This window comes from Oncorhynchus mykiss, chromosome 9 (assembly GCF_057628025.1).
Source record: "Oncorhynchus mykiss isolate SJ-2025 chromosome 9, ASM5762802v1, whole genome shotgun sequence".
NCBI classification, from domain to species: Eukaryota; Metazoa; Chordata; class Actinopteri; order Salmoniformes; family Salmonidae; genus Oncorhynchus; species Oncorhynchus mykiss.
The window spans coordinates 80,781,472-80,808,782 of record NC_143030.1 but is presented as its reverse complement, the minus strand read 5'-3'; the positions used below and the strand labels follow the sequence as shown (position 1 = coordinate 80,808,782).

Sequence of the window (27,311 nt, the reverse complement as noted above, 5' to 3'; positions counted from 1 at the left end):
CCACTCGTGTGGTGTTGTTACCATCCCCGTGGCCTGTGCTATTCTGTTCCAGCTCTACTACCATGTCTAAGGCCACAGCTCCCTGTGCTATCTTTTGTACGATGTATTGACCATCTCTGTGCTGTCTTGTGTCTCTTCCAGGTCTGCCACAATGTCTAAGGCCACAGTGAACAAGCTGCACTGGCGTTCCAAGGTGCAGGAGAGTTTTGTTCCCCTGGGGGGTGGGTCTGGGGAGCTAGGTGTGGCCATCGGGGGCGGGGCTGACTACGGAGAGTTCCCATTCGTCACAGCAGCACCGGGAGGCGGGGCCACAGTGGGTGACGTCATACTGGAGATCGGGGGTACGCCCGTCCTGGGCATGACACTAGGAGACGTGAGAGGGGTCCTCAACTCATGCCCCCATCCCATACGCATTAAAACTGTCTCGCCAGGTACCCCCCCCCCCCCCCCCCCACACACACACACACACACACACACACACACACACACACACACACACACACCAACCGGGAACTAGACAAAACCTCCAGGGGACCACGACACAACGTTCTGACTGATTTTAGTGGACCACTTCGTAACGTCCCGGGGACGTCCTAACCACTTATTTTTGTTTGCAGGGTAGTAAAATGAAAGTCCTGAGGTGGTCCTAAAATTGTTGTGTCATGGTCCTGGGAACTTACAGGGAACTAGACAAAGTTCCTACAGCTTTGGACCGTCATGCAATGTCCTGAGGACTAGTAAAATTAATGTCCCGAGGACGAGTAAAATGAAAGTCCCGAGGACGAGTAAAATGTAAGTCCTGAGGACTAGTAAAATGAAAGTCCTGAGGACTAGTAAAATGAAAGTCCTGAGGACTAGTAAAATGAAAGTCCTGAGGACTAGTAAAATGAAAGTCCTGAGGACTAGTAAAATGAAAGTCTCGAGGACTAGTAAAATGAAAGTCCTGAGGCCTAGTAAAATGAAAGTCCTGAGGACTAGTAAAATGAAAGTCCTGAGGACTAGTAAAATGAAAGTCCCGAGGACTAGTAAAATGAAAGTCCCGAGGACTAGTAAAATGAAAGTCCCGAGGACTAGTAAAATGAAAGTCCTGAGGACTAGTAAAATGAAAGTCCTGAGGACTAGTAAAATGAAAGTCCTGAGGACTAGTAAAATGAAAGTCCTGAGGACTAGTAAAATGAAAGTCCTGAGGACTAGTAAAATGAAAGTCCTGAGGACTAGTAAAATGAAAGTCCTGAGGACGTCCTGGGGCCTCATAAACAGTGCATGCCCCAAAAAATGTGCGTCCGACACTTTTCATGCAAAAGTTGGTATTTATAAAAATGTAGCTAACTTCATGTGAAATGTAACTCCATATGTAACTCCATTGTCCTTTACCTAGCTACTAGGTAAAGGACAATTCCAATAAGTCAGTCAATTCAGGAAGTAAACATAAATTACAATTTAATAATTGAATAATTTTTAAATAATTTTTATTTTCAATGACTTCTCAATAAACCGAAAAGGAGAAGCTATTTATTTCAAACTTTTTTCATTTTTTTTCTTTCTACGAATGTTTCATTCAAATCCCTTCCTGAATTGACTGACTTCAATTCAGATTGACCCTAAACCTGCTAGCTTCTATCCTCTGACTTCAATTCAGATTGACCCTAAACCTGCTAGCTTCTATCCTCTGACTTCAATTCAGATTGACCCTAAACTGCTAGCTTCTAGCCTCTGACTTCAATTCAGATTGACCCTAAACCAGCTAGCTTCTATCCTCTGACTTCAATTCAGATTGACCCTAAACCAGCTAGCTTCTATCCTCTGACTTCAATTCAGATTGACCCTAAACTGCTAGCTTCTAGCCTCTGACTTCAATTCAGATTGACCCTAAACCTGCTAGCTTCTATCCTCTGACTTCAATTCAGATTGACCCTAAACCTGCTAGCTTCTATCCTCTGACTTCAATTCAGATTGACCCTAAACCTGCTAGCTTCAATCCTCTGACTTCAATTCAGATTGACCCTAAACCTGCTAGCTTCTATCCTCTGACTTCAATTCAGATTGACCCTAAACCTGCTAGCTTCTATCCTCTGACTTCAATTCAGATTGACCCTAAACCTGCTAGCTTCTATCCTCTGACTTCAAATCAGATTGACCCTAAACCTGCTAGCTTCTATCCTCTGACTTCAATTCAGATTGACCCTAAACCAGCTAGCTTCTATCCTCTGACTTCAATTCAGATTGACCCTAAACCAGCTAGCTTCTATCCTCTGACTTCAATTCAGATTGACCCTAAACCTGCTAGCTTCTATCCTCTGACTTCAATTCAGATTGACCCTAAACCAGCTAGCTTCTATCATCTGACTTCAATTCAGATTGACCCTAAACCTGCTAGCTTCTATCCTCTGACTTCAATTCAGATTGACCCTAAACTGCTAGCTTCTAGCCTCTGACTTCAATTCAGATTGACCCTAAACCAGCTAGCTTCTATCCTCTGACTTCAATTCAGATTGACCCTAAACCAGCTAGCTTCTATCCTCTGACTTCAATTCAGATTGACCCTAAACTGCTAGCTTCTAGCCTCTGACTTCAATTCAGATTGACCCTAAACCTGCTAGCTTCTATCCTCTGACTTCAATTCAGATTGACCCTAAACCTGCTAGCTTCTATCCTCTGACTTCAATTCAGATTGACCCTAAACCTGCTAGCTTCTATCCTCTGACTTCAATTCAGATTGACCCTAAACCTGCTAGCTTCTATCCTCTGACTTCAATTCAGATTGACCCTAAACCTGCTAGCTTCTATCCTCTGACTTCAATTCAGATTGACCCTAAACCTGCTAGATTCTATCCTCTGACTTCAATTCAGATTGACCCTAAACCTGCTAGCTTCTATCCTCTGACTTCAATTCAGATTGACCCTAAACCTGCTAGCTTCTAGCCTCTGACTTCAATTCAGATTGACCCTAAACCTGCTAGCTTCTATCCTCTGACTTCAATTCAGATTGACCCTAAACCTGCTAGCTTCTAACCGTCTTACTTCAATTCAGATTGACCCTAAACATGCTAGCTTCTAACCGTCTTACTTCAATTCAGATTGACCCTAAACCTGCTAGCTTCTATCCTCTGACTTCAAATCAGATTTACCCTAAACTGCTAGCTTCTATCCTCTGACTTCAACTCAGATTGACCCTAAACCTGCTAGCTTCTATCCTCTGACTTCAATTCAGATTGACCCTAAACCTGCTAGCTTCTATCCTCTGACTTCAATTCAGATTGACCCTAAACCTGCTAGTTTCTAGCCTCTGACTTCAATTCAGATTGACCCTAAACCTGCTAGCTTCTATCCTCTGACTTCAATTCAGATTGACCCTAAACCTGCTAGCTTCTATCCTCTGACTTCAATTCAGATTGACCCTAAACCAGCTAGCTTCTATCCTCTGACTTCAATTCAGATTGACCCTAAACCAGCTAGCTTCTATCCTCTGACTTCAATTCAGATTGACCCTAAACCTGCTAGCTTCTATCCTCTGACTTCAATTCAGATTGACCCTAAACCAGCTAGCTTCTATCATCTGACTTCAATTCAGATTGACCCTAAACCTGCTAGCTTCTATCCTCTGACTTCAATTCAGATTGACCCTAAACTGCTAGCTTCTAGCCTCTGACTTCAATTCAGATTGACCCTAAACCAGCTAGCTTCTATCCTCTGACTTCAATTCAGATTGACCCTAAACCAGCTAGCTTCTATCCTCTGACTTCAATTCAGATTGACCCTAAACTGCTAGCTTCTAGCCTCTGACTTCAATTCAGATTGACCCTAAACCTGCTAGCTTCTATCCTCTGACTTCAATTCAGATTGACCCTAAACCTGCTAGCTTCTATCCTCTGACTTCAATTCAGATTGACCCTAAACCTGCTAGCTTCTATCCTCTGACTTCAATTCAGATTGACCCTAAACCTGCTAGCTTCTATCCTCTGACTTCAATTCAGATTGACCCTAAACCTGCTAGCTTCTATCCTCTGACTTCAATTCAGATTGACCCTAAACCTGCTAGATTCTATCCTCTGACTTCAATTCAGATTGACCCTAAACCTGCTAGCTTCTATCCTCTGACTTCAATTCAGATTGACCCTAAACCTGCTAGCTTCTAGCCTCTGACTTCAATTCAGATTGACCCTAAACCTGCTAGCTTCTATCCTCTGACTTCAATTCAGATTGACCCTAAACCTGCTAGCTTCTAACCGTCTTACTTCAATTCAGATTGACCCTAAACATGCTAGCTTCTAACCGTCTTACTTCAATTCAGATTGACCCTAAACCTGCTAGCTTCTATCCTCTGACTTCAAATCAGATTGACCCTAAACTGCTAGCTTCTATCCTCTGACTTCAACTCAGATTGACCCTAAACCTGCTAGCTTCTATCCTCTGACTTCAATTCAGATTGACCCTAAACCTGCTAGCTTCTATCCTCTGACTTCAATTCAGATTGACCCTAAACCTGCTAGTTTCTAGCCTCTGACTTCAATTCAGATTGACCCTAAACCTGCTAGCTTCTATCCTCTGACTTCAATTCAGATTGACCCTAAACCTGCTAGCTTCTAACCGTCTTACTTCAATTCAGATTGACCCTAAACCTGCTAGCTTCTATCCTCTGACTTCAAATCAGATTGACCCTAAACTGCTAGCTTCTATCCTCTGACTTCAACTCAGATTGACCCTAAACCTGCTAGCTTCTATCCTCTGACTTCAATTCAGATTGACCCTAAACTGCTAGCTTCTAGCCTCTGACTTCAATTCAGATTGACCCTAAACCAGCTAGCTTCTATCCTCTGACTTCAATTCAGATTGACCCTAAACCAGCTAGCTTCTATCCTCTGACTTCAATTCAGATTGACCCTAAACTGCTAGCTTCTAGCCTCTGACTTCAATTCAGATTGACCCTAAACCTGCTAGCTTCTATCCTCTGACTTCAATTCAGATTGACCCTAAACCTGCTAGCTTCTATCCTCTGACTTCAATTCAGATTGACCCTAAACCTGCTAGCTTCTATCCTCTGACTTCAATTCAGATTGACCCTAAACCTGCTAGCTTCTATCCTCTGACTTCAATTCAGATTGACCCTAAACCTGCTAGCTTCTATCCTCTGACTTCAATTCAGATTGACCCTAAACCTGCTAGCTTCTATCCTCTGACTTCAATTCAGATTGACCCTAAACCTGCTAGCTTCTATCCTCTGACTTCAATTCAGATTGACCCTAAACCAGCTAGCTTCTATCCTCTGACTTCAATTCAGATTGACCCTAAACCAGCTAGCTTCTAGCCTCTGACTTCAATTCAGATTGACCGTAAACCTGCTAGCTTCTATCCTCTGACTTCAATTCAGATTGACCCTAAACCTGCTAGCTTCTAACCGTCTTACTTCAATTCAGATTGACCCTAAACATGCTAGCTTCTAACCGTCTTACTTCAATTCAGATTGACCCTAAACCTGCTAGCTTCTATCCTCTGACTTCAATTCAGATTGACCCTAAACTGCTAGCTTCTATCCTCTGACTTCAATTCAGATTGACCCTAAACCTGCTAGCTTCTAGCCTCTGACTTCAATTCAGATTGACCCTAAACCTGCTAGCTTCTATCCTCTGACTTCAATTCAGATTGACCCTAAACCTGCTAGCTTCTAACCGTCTTACTTCAATTCAGATTGACCCTAAACCTGCTAGCTTCTAACCGTCTTACTTCAATTCAGATTGACCCTAAACCTGCTAGCTTCTATCCTCTGACTTCAATTCAGATTGACCCTAAACTGCTAGCTTCTAGCCTCTGACTTCAATTCAGATTGACCCTAAACCTGCTAGCTTCTATCCTCTGACTTCAATTCAGATTGACCCTAAACTGCTAGCTTCTAGCCTCTGACTTCAATTCAGATTGACCCTAAACCTGCTAGCTTCTATCCTCTGACTTCAATTCAGATTGACCCTAAACTGCTAGCTTCTATCCTCTGACTTCAACTCAGATTGACCCTAAACCTGCTAGCTTCTATCCTCTGACTTCAATTCAGATTGACCCTAAACCTTGCTAGCTTCTATCCTCTGACTTCAATTCAGATTGACCCTAAACCTGCTAGCTTCTAGCCTCTGACTTCAATTCAGATTGACCCTAAACCTGCTAGCTTCTATCTTCTGACTTCAATTCAGATTGACCCTAAACCTGCTAGCTTCTAACCGTCTTACTTCAATTCAGATTGACCCTAAACCTGCTAGCTTCTATCCTCTGACTTCAATTCAGATTGACCCTAAACCTGCTAGCTTCTATCCTCTGACTTCAATTCAGATTGACCCTAAACCTGCTAGCTTCTATCCTCTGACTTCAATTCAGATTGACCCTAAACCTGCTAGCTTCTATCCTCTGACTTCAATTCAGATTGACCCTAAACCAGCTAGCTTCTATCCTCTGACTTCAATTCAGATTGACCCTAAACCAGCTAGCTTCTATCCTCTGACTTCAATTCAGATTGACCCTAAACCTGCTAGTTTCTAGCCTCTGACTTCAATTCAGATTGACCCTAAACCTGCTAGCTTCTATCCTCTGACTTCAATTCAGATTGACCCTAAACCTGCTAGCTTCTAACCGTCTTACTTCAATTCAGATTGACCCTAAACCTGCTAGCTTCTATCCTCTGACTTCAAATCAGATTGACCCTAAACTGCTAGCTTCTATCCTCTGACTTCAACTCAGATTGACCCTAAACCTGCTAGCTTCTATCCTCTGACTTCAATTCAGATTGACCCTAAACTGCTAGCTTCTAGCCTCTGACTTCAATTCAGATTGACCCTAAACCAGCTAGCTTCTATCCTCTGACTTCAATTCAGATTGACCCTAAACCAGCTAGCTTCTATCCTCTGACTTCAATTCAGATTGACCCTAAACTGCTAGCTTCTAGCCTCTGACTTCAATTCAGATTGACCCTAAACCTGCTAGCTTCTATCCTCTGACTTCAATTCAGATTGACCCTAAACCTGCTAGCTTCTATCCTCTGACTTCAATTCAGATTGACCCTAAACCTGCTAGCTTCTATCCTCTGACTTCAATTCAGATTGACCCTAAACCTGCTAGCTTCTATCCTCTGACTTCAATTCAGATTGACCCTAAACCTGCTAGCTTCTATCCTCTGACTTCAATTCAGATTGACCCTAAACCTGCTAGCTTCTATCCTCTGACTTCAATTCAGATTGACCCTAAACCTGCTAGCTTCTATCCTCTGACTTCAATTCAGATTGACCCTAAACCAGCTAGCTTCTATCCTCTGACTTCAATTCAGATTGACCCTAAACCAGCTAGCTTCTAGCCTCTGACTTCAATTCAGATTGACCGTAAACCTGCTAGCTTCTATCCTCTGACTTCAATTCAGATTGACCCTAAACCTGCTAGCTTCTAGCCTCTTACTTCAATTCAGATTGACCCTAAACATGCTAGCTTCTAACCGTCTTACTTCAATTCAGATTGACCCTAAACCTGCTAGCTTCTATCCTCTGACTTCAATTCAGATTGACCCTAAACTGCTAGCTTCTATCCTCTGACTTCAATTCAGATTGACCCTAAACCTGCTAGCTTCTAGCCTCTGACTTCAATTCAGATTGACCCTAAACCTGCTAGCTTCTATCCTCTGACTTCAATTCAGATTGACCCTAAACCTGCTAGCTTCTAACCGTCTTACTTCAATTCAGATTGACCCTAAACCTGCTAGCTTCTAACCGTCTTACTTCAATTCAGATTGACCCTAAACCTGCTAGCTTCTATCCTCTGACTTCAATTCAGATTGACCCTAAACTGCTAGCTTCTAGCCTCTGACTTCAATTCAGATTGACCCTAAACCTGCTAGCTTCTATCCTCTGACTTCAATTCAGATTGACCCTAAACTGCTAGCTTCTAGCCTCTGACTTCAATTCAGATTGACCCTAAACCTGCTAGCTTCTATCCTCTGACTTCAATTCAGATTGACCCTAAACTGCTAGCTTCTATCCTCTGACTTCAACTCAGATTGACCCTAAACCTGCTAGCTTCTATCCTCTGACTTCAATTCAGATTGACCCTAAACCTTGCTAGCTTCTATCCTCTGACTTCAATTCAGATTGACCCTAAACCTGCTAGCTTCTAGCCTCTGACTTCAATTCAGATTGACCCTAAACCTGCTAGCTTCTATCTTCTGACTTCAATTCAGATTGACCCTAAACCTGCTAGCTTCTAACCGTCTTACTTCAATTCAGATTGACCCTAAACCTGCTAGCTTCTATCCTCTGACTTCAATTCAGATTGACCCTAAACCTGCTAGCTTCTATCCTCTGACTTCAATTCAGATTGACCCTAAACCTGCTAGCTTCTATCCTCTGACTTCAATTCAGATTGACCCTAAACCTGCTAGCTTCTATCCTCTGACTTCAATTCAGATTGACCCTAAACCAGCTAGCTTCTATCCTCTGACTTCAATTCAGATTGACCCTAAACCAGCTAGCTTCTAGCCTCTGACTTCAATTCAGATTGACCCTAAACATGCTAGCTTCTAACCGTCTTACTTCAATTCAGATTGACCCTAAACCTGCTAGCTTCTATCCTCTGACTTCAATTCAGATTGACCCTAAACTGCTAGCTTCTATCCTCTGACTTCAACTCAGATTGACCCTAAACCTGCTAGCTTCTATCCTCTGACTTCAATTCAGATTGACCCTAAACCTGCTAGCTTCTAGCCTCTGACTTCAATTCAGATTGACCCTAAACCTGCTAGCTTCTATCCTCTGACTTCAATTCAGATTGACCCTAAACCTGCTAGCTTCTAACCGTCTTACTTCAATTCAGATTGACCCTAAACCTGCTAGCTTCTAACCGTCTTACTTCAATTCAGATTGACCCTAAACCTGCTAGCTTCTATCCTCTGACTTCAATTCAGATTGACCCTAAACTGCTAGCTTCTAGCCTCTGACTTCAATTCAGATTGACCCTAAACCTGCTAGCTTCTATCCTCTGACTTCAATTCAGATTGACCCTAAACTGCTAGCTTCTAGCCTCTGACTTCAATTCAGATTGACCCTAAACCAGCTAGCTTCTATCCTCTGACTTCAATTCAGATTGACCCTAAACCAGCTAGCTTCTATCCTCTGACTTCAATTCAGATTGACCCTAAACTGCTAGCTTCTAGCCTCTGACTTCAATTCAGATTGACCCTAAACCTGCTAGCTTCTATCCTCTGACTTCAATTCAGATTGACCCTAAACCAGCTAGCTTCTATCCTCTGACTTCAATTCAGATTGACCCTAAACCAGCTAGCTTCTATCCTCTGACTTCAATTCAGATTGACCCTAAACCTGCTAGCTTCTATCCTCTGACTTCAATTCAGATTGACCCTAAACCAGCTAGCTTCTATCCTCTGACTTCAATTCAGATTGACCCTAAACCTGCTAGCTTCTATCCTCTGACTTCAATTCAGATTGACCCTAAACTGCTAGCTTCTAGCCTCTGACTTCAATTCAGATTGACCCTAAACCAGCTAGCTTCTATCCTCTGACTTCAATTCAGATTGACCCTAAACCAGCTAGCTTCTATCCTCTGACTTCAATTCAGATTGACCCTAAACTGCTAGCTTCTAGCCTCTGACTTCATTTCAGATTGACCCTAAACCTGCTAGCTTCTATCCTCTGACTTCAATTCAGATTGACCCTAAACCTGCTAGCTTCTATCCTCTGACTTCAATTCAGATTGACCCTAAACCTGCTAGCTTCTATCCTCTGACTTCAATTCAGATTGACCCTAAACCTGCTAGCTTCTATCCTCTGACTTCAATTCAGATTGACCCTAAACCTGCTAGCTTCTATCCTCTGACTTCAATTCAGATTGACCCTAAACCTGCTAGCTTCTATCCTCTGACTTCAATTCAGATTGACCCTAAACCTGCTAGCTTCTATCCTCTGACTTCAATTCAGATTGACCCTAAACCTGCTAGCTTCTAGCCTCTGACTTCAATTCAGATTGACCCTAAACCTGCTAGCTTCTATCCTCTGACTTCAATTCAGATTGACCCTAAACCTGCTAGCTTCTAACCGTCTTACTTCAATTCAGATTGACCCTAAACATGCTAGCTTCTAACCGTCTTACTTCAATTCAGATTGACCCTAAACCTGCTAGCTTCTATCCTCTGACTTCAATTCAGATTGACCCTAAACTGCTAGCTTCTATCCTCTGACTTCAACTCAGATTGACCCTAAACCTGCTAGCTTTTATCCTCTGACTTCAATTCAGATTGACCCTAAACCTGCTAGCTTCTATCCTCTGACTTCAATTCAGATTGACCCTAAACTGCTAGCTTCTAGCCTCTGACTTCAATTCAGATTGACCCTAAACCAGCTAGCTTCTATCCTCTGACTTCAATTCAGATTGACCCTAAACCAGCTAGCTTCTATCCTCTGACTTCAATTCAGATTGACCCTAAACTGCTAGCTTCTAGCCTCTGACTTCATTTCAGATTGACCCTAAACCTGCTAGCTTCTATCCTCTGACTTCAATTCAGATTGACCCTAAACCTGCTAGCTTCTATCCTCTGACTTCAATTCAGATTGACCCTAAACCTGCTAGCTTCTATCCTCTGACTTCAATTCAGATTGACCCTAAACCTGCTAGCTTCTATCCTCTGACTTCAATTCAGATTGACCCTAAACCTGCTAGCTTCTATCCTCTGACTTCAATTCAGATTGACCCTAAACCTGCTAGCTTCTATCCTCTGACTTCAATTCAGATTGACCCTAAACCTGCTAGCTTCTATCCTCTGACTTCAATTCAGATTGACCCTAAACCTGCTAGCTTCTAGCCTCTGACTTCAATTCAGATTGACCCTAAACCTGCTAGCTTCTATCCTCTGACTTCAATTCAGATTGACCCTAAACCTGCTAGCTTCTAACCGTCTTACTTCAATTCAGATTGACCCTAAACATGCTAGCTTCTAACCGTCTTACTTCAATTCAGATTGACCCTAAACCTGCTAGCTTCTATCCTCTGACTTCAATTCAGATTGACCCTAAACTGCTAGCTTCTATCCTCTGACTTCAACTCAGATTGACCCTAAACCTGCTAGCTTCTATCCTCTGACTTCAATTCAGATTGACCCTAAACCTTGCTAGCTTCTATCCTCTGACTTCAATTCAGATTGACCCTAAACCTGCTAGCTTCTAGCCTCTGACTTCAATTCAGATTGACCCTAAACCTGCTAGCTTCTATCTTCTGACTTCAATTCAGATTGACCCTAAACCTGCTAGCTTCTAACCGTCTTACTTCAATTCAGATTGACCCTAAACCTGCTAGCTTCTAACCGTCTTACTTCAATTCAGATTGACCCTAAACCTGCTAGCTTCTATCCTCTGACTTCAATTCAGATTGACCCTAAACTGCTAGCTTCTAGCCTCTGACTTCAATTCAGATTGACCCTAAACCTGCTAGCTTCTATCCTCTGACTTCAATTCAGATTGACCCTAAACTGCTAGCTTCTAGCCTCGGACTTCAATTCAGATTGACCCTAAACCTGCTAGCTTCTATCCTCTGACTTCAATTCAGATTGACCCTAAACCTGCTAGCTTCTAGCCTCTGACTTCAATTCAGATTGACCCTAAACCTGCTAGCTTCTAGCCTCTGACTTCAATTCAGATTGACCCTAAACCTGCTAGCTTCTAGCCTCTGACTTCAATTCAGATTGACCCTAAACCTGCTAGCTTCTATCCTCTGACTTCAATTCAGATTGACCCTAAACCTGCTAGCTTCTATCCTCTGACTTCAATTCAGATTGACCCTAAACCTGCTAGCTTCTAGCCTCTGACTTCAATTCAGATTGACCCTAAACTGCTAGCTTCTAGCCTCTGACTTCAATTCAGATTGACCCTAAACCTGCTAGCTTCTAACCGTCTTACTTCAATTCAGATTGACCCTAAACCTGCTAGCTTCTATCCTCTGACTTCAATTCAGATTGACCCTAAACCAGCTAGCTTCTAGCCTCTGACTTCAAATCAGATTGACCCTAAACCTGCTAGCTTCTATCCTCTGACTTCAATTCAGATAAACTTTAAACCTGCTAGCTTCTAGCCTTTGACTTCAATTCAGATTTACCTTAAACCTGCTAGCTTCTAGCCTACCGTCCAGCCTGTGTAGTGAGTCGCCTGTCCTGTACCCATCACTATTTGAAATCATTCCAACTACGTTGAGCATTTGCTCTAGTTCGCCTGGAGTGCCAGATGTGCAGGGTTTACAGTTGTTATTGGTAAATTAATCCAGGCAAGCTCAATCAAGCACAGATAAAGTAATTGAAATCATCTGAACCCAGGACTGGTACTGTCTACCTCTACTTGTCCTACTGTCTACTGCTAATGTCTACCTCTACTTGTCCTACTGTCTACTTCTACTGCTACTGTCTACTTGTCCTACTTGTCCTACTGTCTACTGCTACTTGTCCTACTGTCTACTTCTACTTGTCCTACTGTCTACTTCTACTGCTACTGTCCACTGCTTTACTGACACTTGTCCTACTTTCTACTGCTCTACTGTGACTTGTCCTAATGTCTACAGTCACTTTAACTACTTTCTACTGCTCTATTGTCACTTGTCCTACTGTCTACTGCTTTACTGTAACTTGTCCTACTTGCTACTGCTCTATTGTCACTTGTCCTACTGTCTACACTCCACTGTAACTTGTCCTGATGTCTACTGTCACTTGTCCTACTATCTACTGCTTTACTGTCACTTCTCCTACTTCTTCTGCTTTACTCTCACTTGTCCTACTTTCTACTGCTCTAAATGTACTTGTCCTACTTTCTACTGCTTTACTGGCACTTGTCCTACTATCTACTGCTCTACTGGTACTTGTCCTACTGTCTACTGATTTTCTGTCACTTGTCCTACTTTCTACTGCTCTATTGTCACTTATCCTACATTCTACTGCTTTACTGTCACTTATCCTACTTTCTCCTGCTCTAAAGACACTTGTCCTACTTTCTCCTGCTCTAAAGACACTTGTCCTACTTTCTACTGCTCTACTCTTACTTGTCATACTTTCTACTGCTCTACTCTTACTTGTCCCACTGTCCACTGCTTTCCTTCAATTGTCCTACTGTCTACTGCTCTACTGTCACTTGTCCTACTGTCTACTGTGACAGGAGAGCAGTAGACAGTAGGACAAGTAGCAGAAGAACAGTAGACAGTAGGACAAGTGACAGTAAAGCAGTAGAAAGTAGAACAAGTAGGAGTAGAGCAGTAGACAGTAGGACAAGTAGCAGCAGAACATTAGACAGTAAGACAAGTTCTACTGTCTACTGCTCTACTCCTACTTGTCCTACTGTCTACTGCTCTATTCTTACTTGTCCTACTGTCTACTGCTCTGTTGCTACTTGTCCTACTGTCTACTGCTCTACTCTTACTTGTCCTACTGTCTACTGCTCTGTTGCTACTTGGTCTACTGTCTACTGCTTTACTCTACTTGTCCTACTGTCTACTGCTCTAGTCTTATTTTGTCCTACTGTCTATTGCTCTGTTGCTACATTGTTCTACTGTCTACTGCTCTACTCTTACTTGTCCTACCGTCTACTGCTCTACTGTTACTTGTCCTACTGTCCTGTAACAGGTAGTATGTACTGTACTGTAGTAGTTAATCTGTACTGTAGTAGTTAATCTGTACTGTAGCAGGCTGTCTGTCTTGTAGTAGGTAGTGTGTGCTGTAGTAGGTAGTCTGTCTTGTAGTAGGTAGTGTGTACTGTAGTAGGTAGTCTGTACTGTAGTAGTTACTGTAGTCTGTACTGTAGTAGTTGGTCTGTCCTGTAGTAGGTAGTCTGTACTGTAGTAGTTGGTCTGTCCTGTAGTAGGTAGTCTGTACTGTAGTAGTTATTGTAGTCTGTTCTGTAGTAGGTAGTGTGTACTGTAGTAGGTAGTGTATATTGTAGTAGGTAGTGTGTTCTGTAGTAGGTAGTGTGTACTGTAGTAGGTAGTATATACTGTAGTAGGTAGTGTGTACTGTAGTAGGTAGTATATACTGTAGTAGGTAGTGTGTACTGTACTGTAGTATTATATCTCTGTAGTAGGTAGTGTATACTGTAGTAGGTAGTGTGTACTGTAGTAGGTAGTATATACTGTAGTAGGTAGTGTGTACTGTACTGTAGTATTATATCTCTGTAGTAGGTAGTGTGTACTGTACTGTAGTATTATATCTCTGTAGTAGGTAGTGTGTACTGTACTATAGTATTATATCTATGTAGTAGGTAGTGTGTACTGTACTGTAATAGTATATCTCTGTAGTAGGTAGTGTATACTGTAGTAGGTAGTGTATACTGTAGTAGGTAGTGCGTAATGTAGTAGGTAGTATATACTGTAGTAGATAGTGTGTACTGTAGTAGGTAGTGTATACTGTAGAAGGTAGTGTATACTGTAGTAGGTAGTGTGTACTGTACTGTAGTATTATTTCTCTGTAGAAGGTAGTGTGTACTGTAGTAGGTAGTGTGTACTGTACTGTAGTATTATATCTCTGTAGTAGGTAGTGTGTACTGTACTGTAATATTATATCTCTGTAGTAGGTAGTGTATACTGTAGTAGGTAGTGTAGACTGTAGTAGGTAGTGTGTAATGTAGTAGGTAGTATATACTGTACTGTAGTATTACATCTCTGTAGTAGGTAGTGTGTACTGTACTAGGTAGTGTATACTGTAGTAAGTAGTGTATACTGTTGTAGGTAGTATATACTGTACTGTAGTATTACATCTCTGTAGTAGGTAGTGTGTACTGTAGTAGGTAGTGTGTACTGTAGTAGGTAGTGTATACTGTACTGTAGTATTATATCTCTGTAGTAGGTAGTGTATACTGTAGTAGGTAGTGTATACTGTAGTAGGTAGTGTGTACTGTAGTAGCTAGTGTATACTGTACTAGGTAGTGTATACTGTACTGTAGTATCTCATGCTAAGTGAATGTGATTGTCTTCACTCTATTACTTAACCTCTGTGGTCTCTGTGGAGACCAAGGATATTGAGTAGGTTTGATCACTGTCAGAGACAGTCAGGAGGGGAGGATAGTTGGGATTGAGGTTTGACTGTCAATGGAGGCTAGGGGAGGAAGGATGAGGTGAGGAGTGGACAGAATATTCAGACAGAGATATATATATATATATATATATATATATATATATATATATATATATATATATAGGATGAAAGGAGGGGTCTGGAGGGATGGAGGATACAGAGAGATAGAGTCAGCGAGAGAGAGACAGCGAGAGGTAGACAGGCGGACTGGGTGAAGGGACGGACCAATCTGACAGGGAAATGTAATCTACACAGTCCACTAATAAACAGTGGTGACCTGTCATTTTCGGTCATAAAGCAGTCGAAAGAATGAATTGATCAGGGAGGTAATGTCTCTATTTCAGGGCTCTCCAACCCTGTTCCTGGAGAGCTACCTTCCTGTCGGTTTTAACTCCAACCCTGTTCCTGGAGAGAGACCCTCCTGTAGGTTTTAATTCCAACCCTGTTCCTGGAGAGCTACCTTTCTGTAGGTTTTAACTCCAACCCTGTTCCTAGAGAGCTACCTTCCTGTAGGTTTTAACTCCAACCCTGTTCCTGGAGAGCTACCTTCCTGTAGGTTTTAACTCCAACCCTGTTCCTAGAGCTACCTTCCTGTAGATTTTAACTCCAACCCTGTTCCTAGAGCTACCTTCCTGTAGGTTTTAACTCCAACCCTGTTCCTGGAGAGCTACCTTCCTGTAGGTTTTAACTCCAACCCTGTTCCTGGAGAGCTACCTTTCTGTAGGTTTTAATTCCAACCCTGTTCCTGGAGAGCTACCTTCCTGTAGGTTTTAACTCCAACCCTGTTCCTGGAGAGCTACCTTCCTGTAGGTTTTAACTCCAACCCTGTTCCTAGAGAGCTATCTTCCTGTAGGTTTTAACTCCAACCCTGTTCCTCAAGCTACCTTCCTGTAGTTTTCAACTCCAACCCTATTCCTAGAGCTACCTTCCGGTAGGTTTCAACTCCAACCCTGTTCCTAGAGCTACCTTCCTGTAGGTTTTAACTCCAACCCTGTTCCTAGAGCTACCTTCCTGTAGGTTTTAACTACAACCTTGTTCCTGGAAAGCTACCTTCCTGTAGGTTTTAACTCCAACCCTGTTCCTGGAGAGCTACCTTCTTGTAGGTTTTAACTCCAACCCTGTTCCTGGAGAGCTACCTTCCTGTAGGTTTTAACTCCAAGCCTGTTCCCAGAGAGCTACCTTCCTGTAGGTTTTAACTCCAACCCTGTTCCTAGAGCTACCTTCCTGTAGGTTTTAACTCCAACCCTATTCATAGAGCTACCTTCCTGTAGGTTTAAACTCCAACCCTGTTCCTGGAGAGAGACTCTCCTGTAGGTTTAAACTCCAACCCTGTTCCTCGAGAGAGACCCTCCTGTAGGTTTAAACTCCAACCCTGTTCCTGGAGAGAGACCCTCCTGTAGGTTTAAACTCCAACCCTGTTCCTGGAGAGAGACCCTCCTGTAGGTTTAAACTCCAACCCTGTTCCTGGAGAGAGACTCTCCTGTAGGTTTAAACTCCAACCCTGTTCCTGGAGAGAGATCCTCCTGTAGATTTAAACTCCAACCCTGTTCCTGGATTGAGACTCTCCTGTAGGTTTTAACTCCAACCCTGTTCCTGGAGAGAGACCCTCCTGTAGGTTTAAACTCCAACCCTGTTCCTGGAGAGAGACTCTCCTGTAGGTTTTAACTCCAACCCTGTTCCTGGAGAGAGACCCTCCTGTAGGTTTAAACTCCAACCCTGTTCCTGGAGAGAGACTCTCCTGTAGGTTTTAACTCCAACCCTGTTCCTGGAGAGAGACCCTCCTGTAGGTTTTAACTCCAACCCTGTTCCTGGAGAGAGACTCTCCTGTAGGTTCTAACTCCAACCCTGTTCCTGGAGAGAGACCCTCCTGTAGGTTTAAACTCCAACCCTGTTCCTGGAGAGAGACTCTCCTGTAGGTTTTAACTCCAACCCTGTTCCTGGAGAGAGACCCTCCTGTAGGTTTAAACTCCAACCCTGTTCCTGGAGAGAGACCCTCCTGTAGGTTTAAACTCCAACCCTGTTCCTGGAGAGAGACCCTCTTGTAGGTTTTAACTCCAACCCTGTTCCTGGAGAGAGACCCTCCTGTAGGTTTTAACTCCAACCCTGTTCCTGGAGAGAGACTCTCCTGTAGGTTTAAACTCCAACCCTGTTCCTGGAGAGAGACCCTCCTGTAGGTTTAAACTCCAACCCTGTTCCTGGAGAGAGACCCTCCTGATGTTTTAAACTCCAACTCTATTCTGGCGTAGCTGATTCTAATAATGAACTCTCCAGGAACAGGGTTGTAGAGCCCTGTGTTTCGGCCATCTGTACATGCTGACCAAAGGGACATTGGGGAGAAGGAGGGTATTAGCGAAGGGAAAAGGCTTTGACAAATCAATATCACAAGATTTTTACACATAGGATGAGGGAGCTGAACATAGTTTAACGCTGTTTTTGATGTTTTGTTCAGTTGTGATTTGGTCAGAAGATTTGGTTCAGTTTTGATAAGATTGAATTATTCTCATGTTTCTGTTTGTTGTTTCACCCCGTTTCCTGTCTCAGTGTGATGACACGGTACTACATGGAGGGAATAACACACACACACACACACACACACACACATGCTCACACACACACACACACACACACACACACACACACACACTAATTCAGCCTGCAGCAATGTAGGGACATAAAGAGGTCACTGTTACCAATGTGACTGTAATCCCTTAAATGGCGCCTTCACAAAATCGTTGGGTGCATTTGTGTGTCCTTCACGACAGACAGACAGACAAGCAGACAGACAGACAGACAGACAGACAGACAGACAGACAGACAGACAGACAGACAGACAGACAGACAGACAGACAGACAGACAGACAGACAGACAGACAGACAGACAGACAGGCAGTAATAATTTGTGTGTGCCTGCTTTTTTGATAGTGAGGTTTTGGTTACTCCTCAGAGATACACACAGTCAGACCCGGGTAAAGTATTTTACTAAATCCTTCATTGTTTAATGCTGACATCTGATAACATACAGTATGTCCTGTCTCTCTCGTACAGGCTCTACTCTGTGTAAGGACCTGAGGCTGTACCTGAGCAAGTGTTTCACTCCAGGATCCATGGACAGCCAACTGCAGCAGGTGATCAGGGAGAACCTGTACCTCAGAGCCGTCCCCTGTGAGTAGCAATGTGATATCTATAACTATACATGCATACACCGCTAAACTGTGCCAACTCACCCCCTCCACCCATTCCACCCCCTCCATCTATTCCACCCCTTACACACCCTACACACCCTCCACCCATTCCACCACCTCCACACAAACATCAAGCAGTCACACACACACGTAATCATGCACTTACAGATGTAGGATTTGAATTTGATCACCATGTTGCAGGATCATTTGTTGTGTATTTGAGGTTTAAAATGGCTTCTTAAGTTTAGAATTTCCACTTTGAAATTTCAGACTTGTTTTTCCCTTACATAAAATTGATCAAAACCTACAGAAATGTCAATTAATTATAATCCACATAATAATTTACATTTCCTGCTGCTGCAGGATCATTTTTCTGCTGTAGCAAACTGCCTCAAATTAAGATCCTACATTTGTATAATCAGATCAACTCAATCACACATGATTACATAGATAAACATACCTGCTAGCAAAAGAAAATCCCTGGTGTCATCATCTGACAGAGAGTGCTGCCGGGCAGGTGGGTGCTGCTGGTATCTTGCTGCCAGGCAGGTGGGTGTTGCTGGTATCTTGCTGCCGGGCAGGTGGGTGTTGCTGGTATCTTGCTGCCAGGCAGGTGGGTGCTGCTGGTATCTTGCTGCCAGGCAGGTGGGTGCTGCTGGTATCTTGCTGCCAGGCAGGTGGGTGCTGCTGGTATCTTGCTGCCAGGCAGGTGGGTGCTGCTGGTATCTTGCTGCCGGGCAGGTGGGTGCTGCTGGTATCTTGCTGCCAGGCAGGTGGGTGCTGCTGGTATCTTGCTGCCAGGCAGGTGGGTGCTGCTGGTATCTTGCTGCCAGGCAGGTGGGTGCTGCTGGTATCTTGCTGCCAGGCAGGTGGGTGCTGCTGGTATCTTGCTGCCAGGCAGGTGGGTGCTGCTGGTATCTTGCTGCCGGGCAGGTGGGTGCTGCTGGTATCTTGCTGCCAGGCAGGTGGGTGCTGCTGGTATCTTGCTGCCAGGCAGGTGGGTGCTGCTGGTATCTTGCTGCCGGGCAGGTGGGTGCTGCTGGTATCTTGCTGCCAGGCAGGTGGGTGCTGCTGGTATCTTGCTGCCGGGCAGGTGGGTGCTGCTGGTATCTTGCTGCCAGGCAGGTGGGTGCTGCTGGTATCTTGCTGCCGGGCAGGTGGGTGTTGCTGGTATCTTGCTGCCGGGCAGGTGGGTGTTGCTGGTATCTTTCTGCCGGGCAGGCGGGTGCTGCTGGTATCTTGCTGCCAGGCAGGTGGGTGCTGCTGGTATCTTGCTGCCAGACAGGTGGGTGCTGCTGGTATCTTGCTGCCAGGCAGGTGGGTGCTGCTGGTATCTTGCTGCCAGGCAGGTGGGTGCTGCTGGTATCTTGCTGCCAGGCAGGTGGGTGCTGCTGGTATCTTGCTGCCAGGCAGGTGGGTGCTGCTGGTATCTTGCTGCCAGACAGGTGGGTGCTGCTGGTATCTTGCTGCCAGACAGGTGGGTGCTGCTGGTATCTTGCTGCCAGGCAGGTGGGTGCTGCTGGTATCTTGCTGCCAGGCAGGTGGGTGCTGCTGGTATCTTGCTGCCAGGCAGGTGGGTGCTGCTGGTATCTTGCTGCCGGGCAGGTGGGTGTTGCTGGTATCTTGCTGCCGGGCAGGTGGGTGTTGCTGGTATCTTGCTGCCGGGCAGGTGGGTGTTGCTGGTATCTTTCTGCCGGGCAGGCGGGTGCTGCTGGTATCTTGCTGCCAGGCAGGTGGGTGCTGCTGGTATCTTGCTGCCAGACAGGTGGGTGCTGCTGGTATCTTGCTGCCAGACAGGTGGGTGCTGCTGGTATCTTGCTGCCAGGCAGGTGGGTGCTGCTGGTATCTTGCTGCCAGGCAGGTGGGTGCTGCTGGTATCTTGCTGCCAGGCAGGTGGGTGCTGCTGGTATCTTGCTGCCGGGCAGGTGGGTGTTGCTGGTATCTTGCTGCCGGGCAGGTGGGTGTTGCTGGTATCTTGCTGCCGGGCAGGTGGGTGTTGCTGGTAGCTTTCTGCCGGGCAGGCGGGTGCTGCTGGTATCTTGCTGCCAGGCAGGTGGGTGCTGCTGGTATCTTGCTGCCAGACAGGTGGGTGCTGCTGGTATCTTGCTGCCAGGCAGGTGGGTGCTGCTGGTATCTTGCTGCCAGGCAGGTGGGTGCTGCTGGTATCTTGCTGCCAGGCAGGTGGGTGCTGCTGGTATCTTGCTGCCGGGCAGGTGGGTGTTGCTGGTATCTTGCTGACGGGCAGGTGGGTGTTGCTGGTATCTTGCTGCCGGGCAGGTGGGTGTTGCTGGTATCTTTCTGCCGGGCAGGCGGGTGTTGCTGGTATCTTGCTGCCGGGCAGGCGGGTGCTGCTGGTATCTTCCTGCCAGGTAGGCAAGTGCTGCTGGTATCTTCCTACCAGGTAGGCGGGTGCTGCTAGTATCTTCCTGCCAGGTAGGCGGGTGCTGCTAGTATCTTCCTGCTAGGTAGGCGGGTGCTGCTGGTATCTTGCTGCCAGGCAGGCGGGTGCTGCTGGTATCTTCCTACCAGGTAGGCGGGTGCTGCTAGTATCTTCCTACCAGGTAGGCGAGTGCTGCTGGTATCTTCCTACCAGGTAGGCGGGTGCTGCTGGTATCTTCCTACCAGGTAGGCGGGTGCTGCTAGTATCTTCCTGCTAGGTAGGCGGGTGCTGCTGGTATCTTGCTGCCAGGCAGGCGGGTGCTGCTGGTATCTTCCTATCAGGTAGGCGGGTGCTGCTAGTATCTTCCTACCAGGTAGGCGAGTGCTGCTGGTATCTTCCTACCAGGTAGGCGGGTGCTGCTAGTATCTTCCTACCAGGTAGGCGAGTGCTGCTGGTATCTTCCTACCAGGTAGGCGGGTGCTGCTGGTATCTTCCTACCAGGTAGGCGAGTGCTGCTAGTATCTTCCTGCTAGGTAGGCGGGTGCTGCTGGTATCTTGCTGCCAGGCAGGCGGGTGCTGCTGGTATCTTCCTACCAGGTAGGCGGGTGCTGCTCTCATTCAAAAACACATCAGGAGAAGAAATAAAGGAAAATAAGTGTATAGTTCGTGTGACTGACCTGTTTCTATAGCAACTGCCATTAGGCGCCAGGCCAGTAAGTTGATTCATTGTGACAGACTGCTGGTTTTGTGTTTTTGGGGCCTGCAATCCCAAATGGCAGCCTATTCCCTACATAGAGTAGTGCTTTTGATCAGGGTCTTGGTCTAATGCGTAGTGCACTACAGTATATAGTGATCCATTTGGGATGCAGGTGTTATTTCTCCTCCAGCCTCATGCCTCCATGTCAACCACTATTCTACATGACTAATTTAGAGTTTGGATGCAATTTGCCATTCGCGTGAAATAACAGAGTATATAAAGGCACAGTTGTGTACTGTGAGCTTTGTTATTGATAGATTTTACACCTGATAAAGGATTTGTTATTGATAGACTTTACACCTGATAAAGGATTTGTTATTGATAGACTTTACACCTGATAAAGGATTTGTTATTGATAGACTTTACACCTGATAAAGGCTTTGTTATTGATAGACTTTACACCTGATAAAGGCTTTGTTATTGATAGACTTTACACCTGATAAAGGATTTGTTATTGATAGACTTTACACCTGATAAAGGATTTGTTATTGATAGACTTTACACCTGATAAAGGCTTTGTTATTGATAGACTTTACACCTGATAAAGGCTTTGTTATTGATAGACTTTACACCTGATAAAGGCTTTGTTATTGATAGACTTTACACCTGATAAAGGCTTTGTTATTGATAGATTTTACACCTGATAAAGGCTTTGTTATTGATAGACTTTACACCTGATAAAGGATTTGTTATTGATAGACTTTACACCTGATAAAGGCTTTGTTATTGATAGACTTTACACCTGATAAAGGCTTTGTTATTGATAGACTTTACACCTGATAATGGCTTTGTTATTGATAGATTTTACACCTGATAAAGGCTTTGTTATTGATAGACTTTACACCTGATAAAGGCTTTGTTATTGATAGACTTTACACCTGATAAAGGCTTTGTTATTGATAGACTTTACACCTGATAAAGGATTTGTTATTGATAGACTTTACACCTGATAAAGGATTTGTTATTGATAGACTTTACACCTGATAAAGGATTTGTTATTGATAGACTTTACACCTGATAAAGTATGTGTTATTGATAGACTTTACACCTGATAAAGGCTTCGTTATTGATAGACTTTACACCTGATAAGGATTTGTTATTGATAGACTTTACACCTGATAAAGGCTTCGTTATTGATAGACTTTACACCTGATAAAGGCTTTGTTATTGATAGACTTTACACCCGATGAAGGATGTGGCGCCGAAGAGGATGATGTTTTACATGCTCCTGACCAACTGTGCTATTTTGTTAGTTTTTCTGCGTTGTTTGTAACTTTAAAAAAAGTACATAATGTTGCTGCTACCGTCTCTTATGACAGAAAATAACTCCTGGACGTCAGAACTGGGATTACTCACCACGAACTGGAATAAGCTTTTTCCTCTAACGAGTCCGACGAGAAAGATGTACTGCTCTCCCGTGAACAGGCCCAAATCCCCATTATTTGCGTGAAGAAAAGACTGAGGAAAAGAGGACGCAGATCGGGCTGCCATCTGAGAACCCGTAGGCGAGCGAGTAAACTCCCACTGCCTTCCATTCTACTTGCTAACATGCAATCATTGGAAAATAAAATTGATGACCTACGATTACAATTATTCTACCAAGAACTAATATCTTATGTTTCACCGAGTCGCGGCTGAACGACGACACGGAGAATAAAGAGCTGGCTCGGTTTTCCAGCACCGACAGAACAGAGAAGCTACGTCTGGTAAGACGAGGGGTGGGGGTGTGTGTCTATTTGACAATAACAGCTGGTGCGCGATGTCTAATGTTAAATAAGTCTCGAGGTATTGCTAGTCTGAGGTAGAGTACCTTATGATAAGCTGTAGACCACACTATCTACCAAGAGAGTTCTCATCTATATTATTCATAGTAGTCTAGACCGATGCTGGCACTAAGACCGCACTCAACCAACTCTATAAGGCCATAAGCAAGCAAGAAAATGCTCACCCAGAAGTGGCGCTCCTAGTGGCCGGGGACTTTAATGCAGGCAAACATAAATCAGTTTTACCTTATTTCTACCAGCATGTTACATGTGCAACCAGAGGAAAAAAAACTGTAGACCACCTTTACTCCACACACAGAGATGTGTGCAAAGCTCTCCCCCGCCCTCCATTTGGCAAATCTGACCATAATTATATCCTCCTGATTACTGCTTACAAGCAAAAACTAAAGCAGGAAGTACCAGTGACTCGCTCAATACGGAACTGTTTTGCTAGCACAGACTGGAATATGTTCCGGGATTTATCCAATGCCTCCCGGATAGGATTCACTAGACCCACTCCAATTCGCATACCTCCCCAAAAGATCCACAGATGACGCAATCTCAATCGCACTCCACACTTCCCTTTCCCACCTGGACAAAAGGAACACCTATGTGAGAATGCTGTTCATTAACTACAGCTCAGCATTCAACACCATAGTGCCCACGAAGCTTATCACTAAGCTAAGGACTCTGGGACTGAACACCCCCCTCTGCAACTGGATCCTGGACTTCCTAACGGGCCACCCCCAGGTGGTAAGGGTAGGCAACAACACGTCTGCCAAGCTGATCCTCAACACTGGGGCCCCTCAGGGGTGTGTCCTTAGTCCCCTCCTGTATTCCCTGTTCACCCACGACTGCGTGGCCAAACACGACTCCAACACCATCATTAAGTTTGCTGACGACACAACAGTGACCGACAACGACTAGACAGCCTATTGGGAGGAGGTCAGAGACCTGGCAGTGTGGTGCCAAGACAATAACCTCTCCCTCAATGTGAGCAAGACAAAGGAGCTGATCGTGGACTACAGGAAAAGGCAGGCCGAACAGGCCCCCATTAACATCAACAAGGCTGTAGTGGAGCGGGTCGAGAGTTTCAAGATCCTTGCTGTCCACATCACCAACGAACTATCATGGTCCAAACACACCAAGACAGTTGTGAAGCGGGCACAACAAAACCTTTACCCCCCCAGGAGACTGAAAATATTTGGCATGGGTCCCCAGATACTTTAAATGTTATACAGCTGCACCATTGAGAGCATCCTGACCGGTTGCATCACCGCCTGGTGTGGCAACTGCTCGGCATCTGACCGTAAGGTGCTACAGAGGGCATACCCCAAGAGACTTGCAGCTGTTATTGCTGCAAAAGGTGGCTTTACAAAGTATTGATATTGGGGGGGTGAGATAGTTATGCACGCTCAAGTTTTCCGTTTTTTCTTGCTTGTTTCACCCCCCCAAAATATTTTGCATCTTCAAAGTGGTGGGCATGTTATGTAAATCAAATGATACAAACCCACAAGAAATCTATTTTAATTCCAGGTTGTAAGGCAAAAAATAGGAAAAATGCCAAGAGGGGGGGGGGGGGGGGGGGTGTGTGAATATTTCTGCAAGCCACTGTATGTGCTGGTATAATCAGACACCCCCTCGGGACGAGGAGATTAATTATTACTTTGTCCTGGCTTCTGTGTGTGTTAGGGTTCTAGCCCTACCTGTCCTAATGTTACCTGTCCCTCTCCAGGTACGACCAGACAGCCTCGCGACGGGGAGATATCAGGGGTGGATTACAACTTCGTCTCCATAGAAGAGTTCTTTTCCCTGGAAGAGTCTGGAGCCCTGCTGGAGAGTGGGAAGTTCAAAGGTGAGCATTGAAATGAATACAGTATTGAAATGAATACAGTATTGAAATGAGTACAGTATTGAAATGAGTACAGTATTGAAATGAATACAGTATTGAAATGAGCACAGTATTGAAATGAATACAGTATTGAAATGAGTACAGTATTGAGATGAATACAGTATTGAAATGAGTACAGTATTGAAATGAATACAGTATTGAAATGAATACAGTATTGAAATGAGTACAGTATTGAAATAAATACAGTATTGAAATGAATACAGTATTGAAATTAGTACAGTATTGAAATGAATTCAGTATTGAAATGAATACAGTATTGAAATGAATACAGTATTAAAATGAGTACAGTATTGAAATGAATACAGTATTGAAATGAATACAGTATTAAAATGGGTACAGTATTGAAATGAATACAGTTTTGAAATGAGTACAGTATTGAAATGAGTACAGTATTGAAATGAGTACAGTATTGAAATGAATACAGTATTGAAATGAATACAGTATTAAAATGAGTACAGTAGTAAAATGAATACATTATTGAAATGAATACAGTATTGAAATGAGTACAGTATTGAAATGAATACAGTATTGAAATGAATACAGTGTTGAAATGAGTACAGTATTGAAATGAATACAGTATTGAAATGAGTACAGTATTGAAATGAATACAGTATTGAAATGAGTACAGTATTGGAATTAGTACAGTATTGAAATGAATACAGTATTGAAATGAGTACGGTATTGAAATGAATGCAGTATTGAAATGAATACAGTATTAAAATGAGTACAGTATTGAAATGAATACAGTATTGAAATGAATACAGTATTAAAATGGGTACAGTATTGAAATGAGTACAGTATTGAAATGAGTACAGTATTGAAATGAATACAGTATTGAAATGAGTACAGTATTGAAATGAATACAGTATTGAAATGAATACAGTATTGAAATGAGTACAGTATTTAAATGAATACAGTATTGAAATGAGTACAGTATTGAAATGAGTACAGTATTGAAATGAATACAGTATTGAAATGAGTACAGTATTGAAATGAGTACAGTATTGAAATGAATACAGTATTGAAATGAGTACAGTTTTGAAATGAGTACAGTATTGAAATGAGTACAGTATTCGGTAGTGTCGTGTCTTCGGCTATGCCGGATTAAGTGATATGACATGCTATTCTATAAAATCCTTTCTCTGTAATTAATATTACCTGATTAAGCTAATCAAGTAAATATAATTAACTAGAAAGTCGGGGCACCACGAAAGAGTGTTTGTAGAGCTGTTATCGTCCGAATAAACTCTTAAAGACCTAGTAAAAGACCTTAAAGACCTGTCTTCACGAACCCTGGCTAACAAGTTGAATCAGCAATATAAAATTGGGTTTAATTATTTATTTACTAAATACCTAACTAATCACACAGAATTACATATACACAGAATGAATCATACCTTGATTACAAATGATGTCATAAAGGAAAACGTCCCTAGCGGACGGAACAGATATGACAGCCGGTTACACAAAGAAAGGGGGTTGGGTTTGAGTGAAAGAGCGGGAACACTGAAGAACAAAGGGAGAAGCTATGTCTCTATCGGGCCGTAGTCAGCTACTCTATCGTAAATACAGAATCTTATGCATTCTAAATTACCGCCCATTTGGAAAAAGGAAAATGCAATACATATTTACTCTGAGCTGCGCTTCAGTAGGTTGGTGGTAGATGGAAGGCCGTGTTACCCAACAGAGTCCTTTGTCCTTTGAAGAGTGTCTCTGGTGGTGAACGGGTTACGTTGTAGTGTCGTCATTGTGTGCTAGACGGGATACTTCATCCGTCCTTTCCTAGCCCACGTTTACAGCTGCTGTTGCTAACTCAACGGTTAGGATGTCTCACTTCTTTAATTAATAAGAGTTCAAAGTTCATACCATTCGCAACCAAAGCTCACGCTCAAGTTGGCTTAGTTCTGTAGTTGACATGTTAGTCCTTTCAACATCGTCCTCACGTCCTCGGAACAGGAGGTTACATTTTCATCAAGGGCTTATATTGTGGAGGGAGAGAAGGGTCTTTCATAGGTTATAACCCATGTCTCTTCACAGGGGAGGGCCACTGATTGAGCAGAGCTCTAATCTTATGAAAACCCAATTCTCTCATTTGGAAGCTAAAATTACGTTTAATCTTTTCACAAATAGTTTCATATTCAAACATTTAAATTGCACAACAATTCCATGTGAATCTGATAACTAGAATGTGTAGACTTTCCCAGATACAGTTTATGTCGTCCTGTCATCAGTCATAATGTCTCA

At 43.7% G+C, this 27,311-nt stretch overlaps 1 protein-coding gene across 3 annotated transcripts in view; it reads left to right on the top strand.

The window, feature by feature from the left end:
* LOC110531286 (membrane-associated guanylate kinase, WW and PDZ domain-containing protein 3) overlaps positions 1-27,311 on the top strand; it is a 132,939-nt gene that overhangs the window by 33,862 nt on the left and 71,766 nt on the right. For all 3 annotated transcript variants that reach the window (XM_036989056.2, XM_036989055.2, XM_036989053.2), the window contains exons 2-4: positions 142-431; positions 18,119-18,235; positions 24,891-25,010. In XM_036989056.2, the coding sequence (XP_036844951.2) occupies positions 152-431; positions 18,119-18,235; positions 24,891-25,010 (517 nt within the window). In that variant the 5' untranslated portion in view covers positions 142-151. The remainder of the gene's footprint in view (positions 1-141; positions 432-18,118; positions 18,236-24,890; positions 25,011-27,311) is intronic.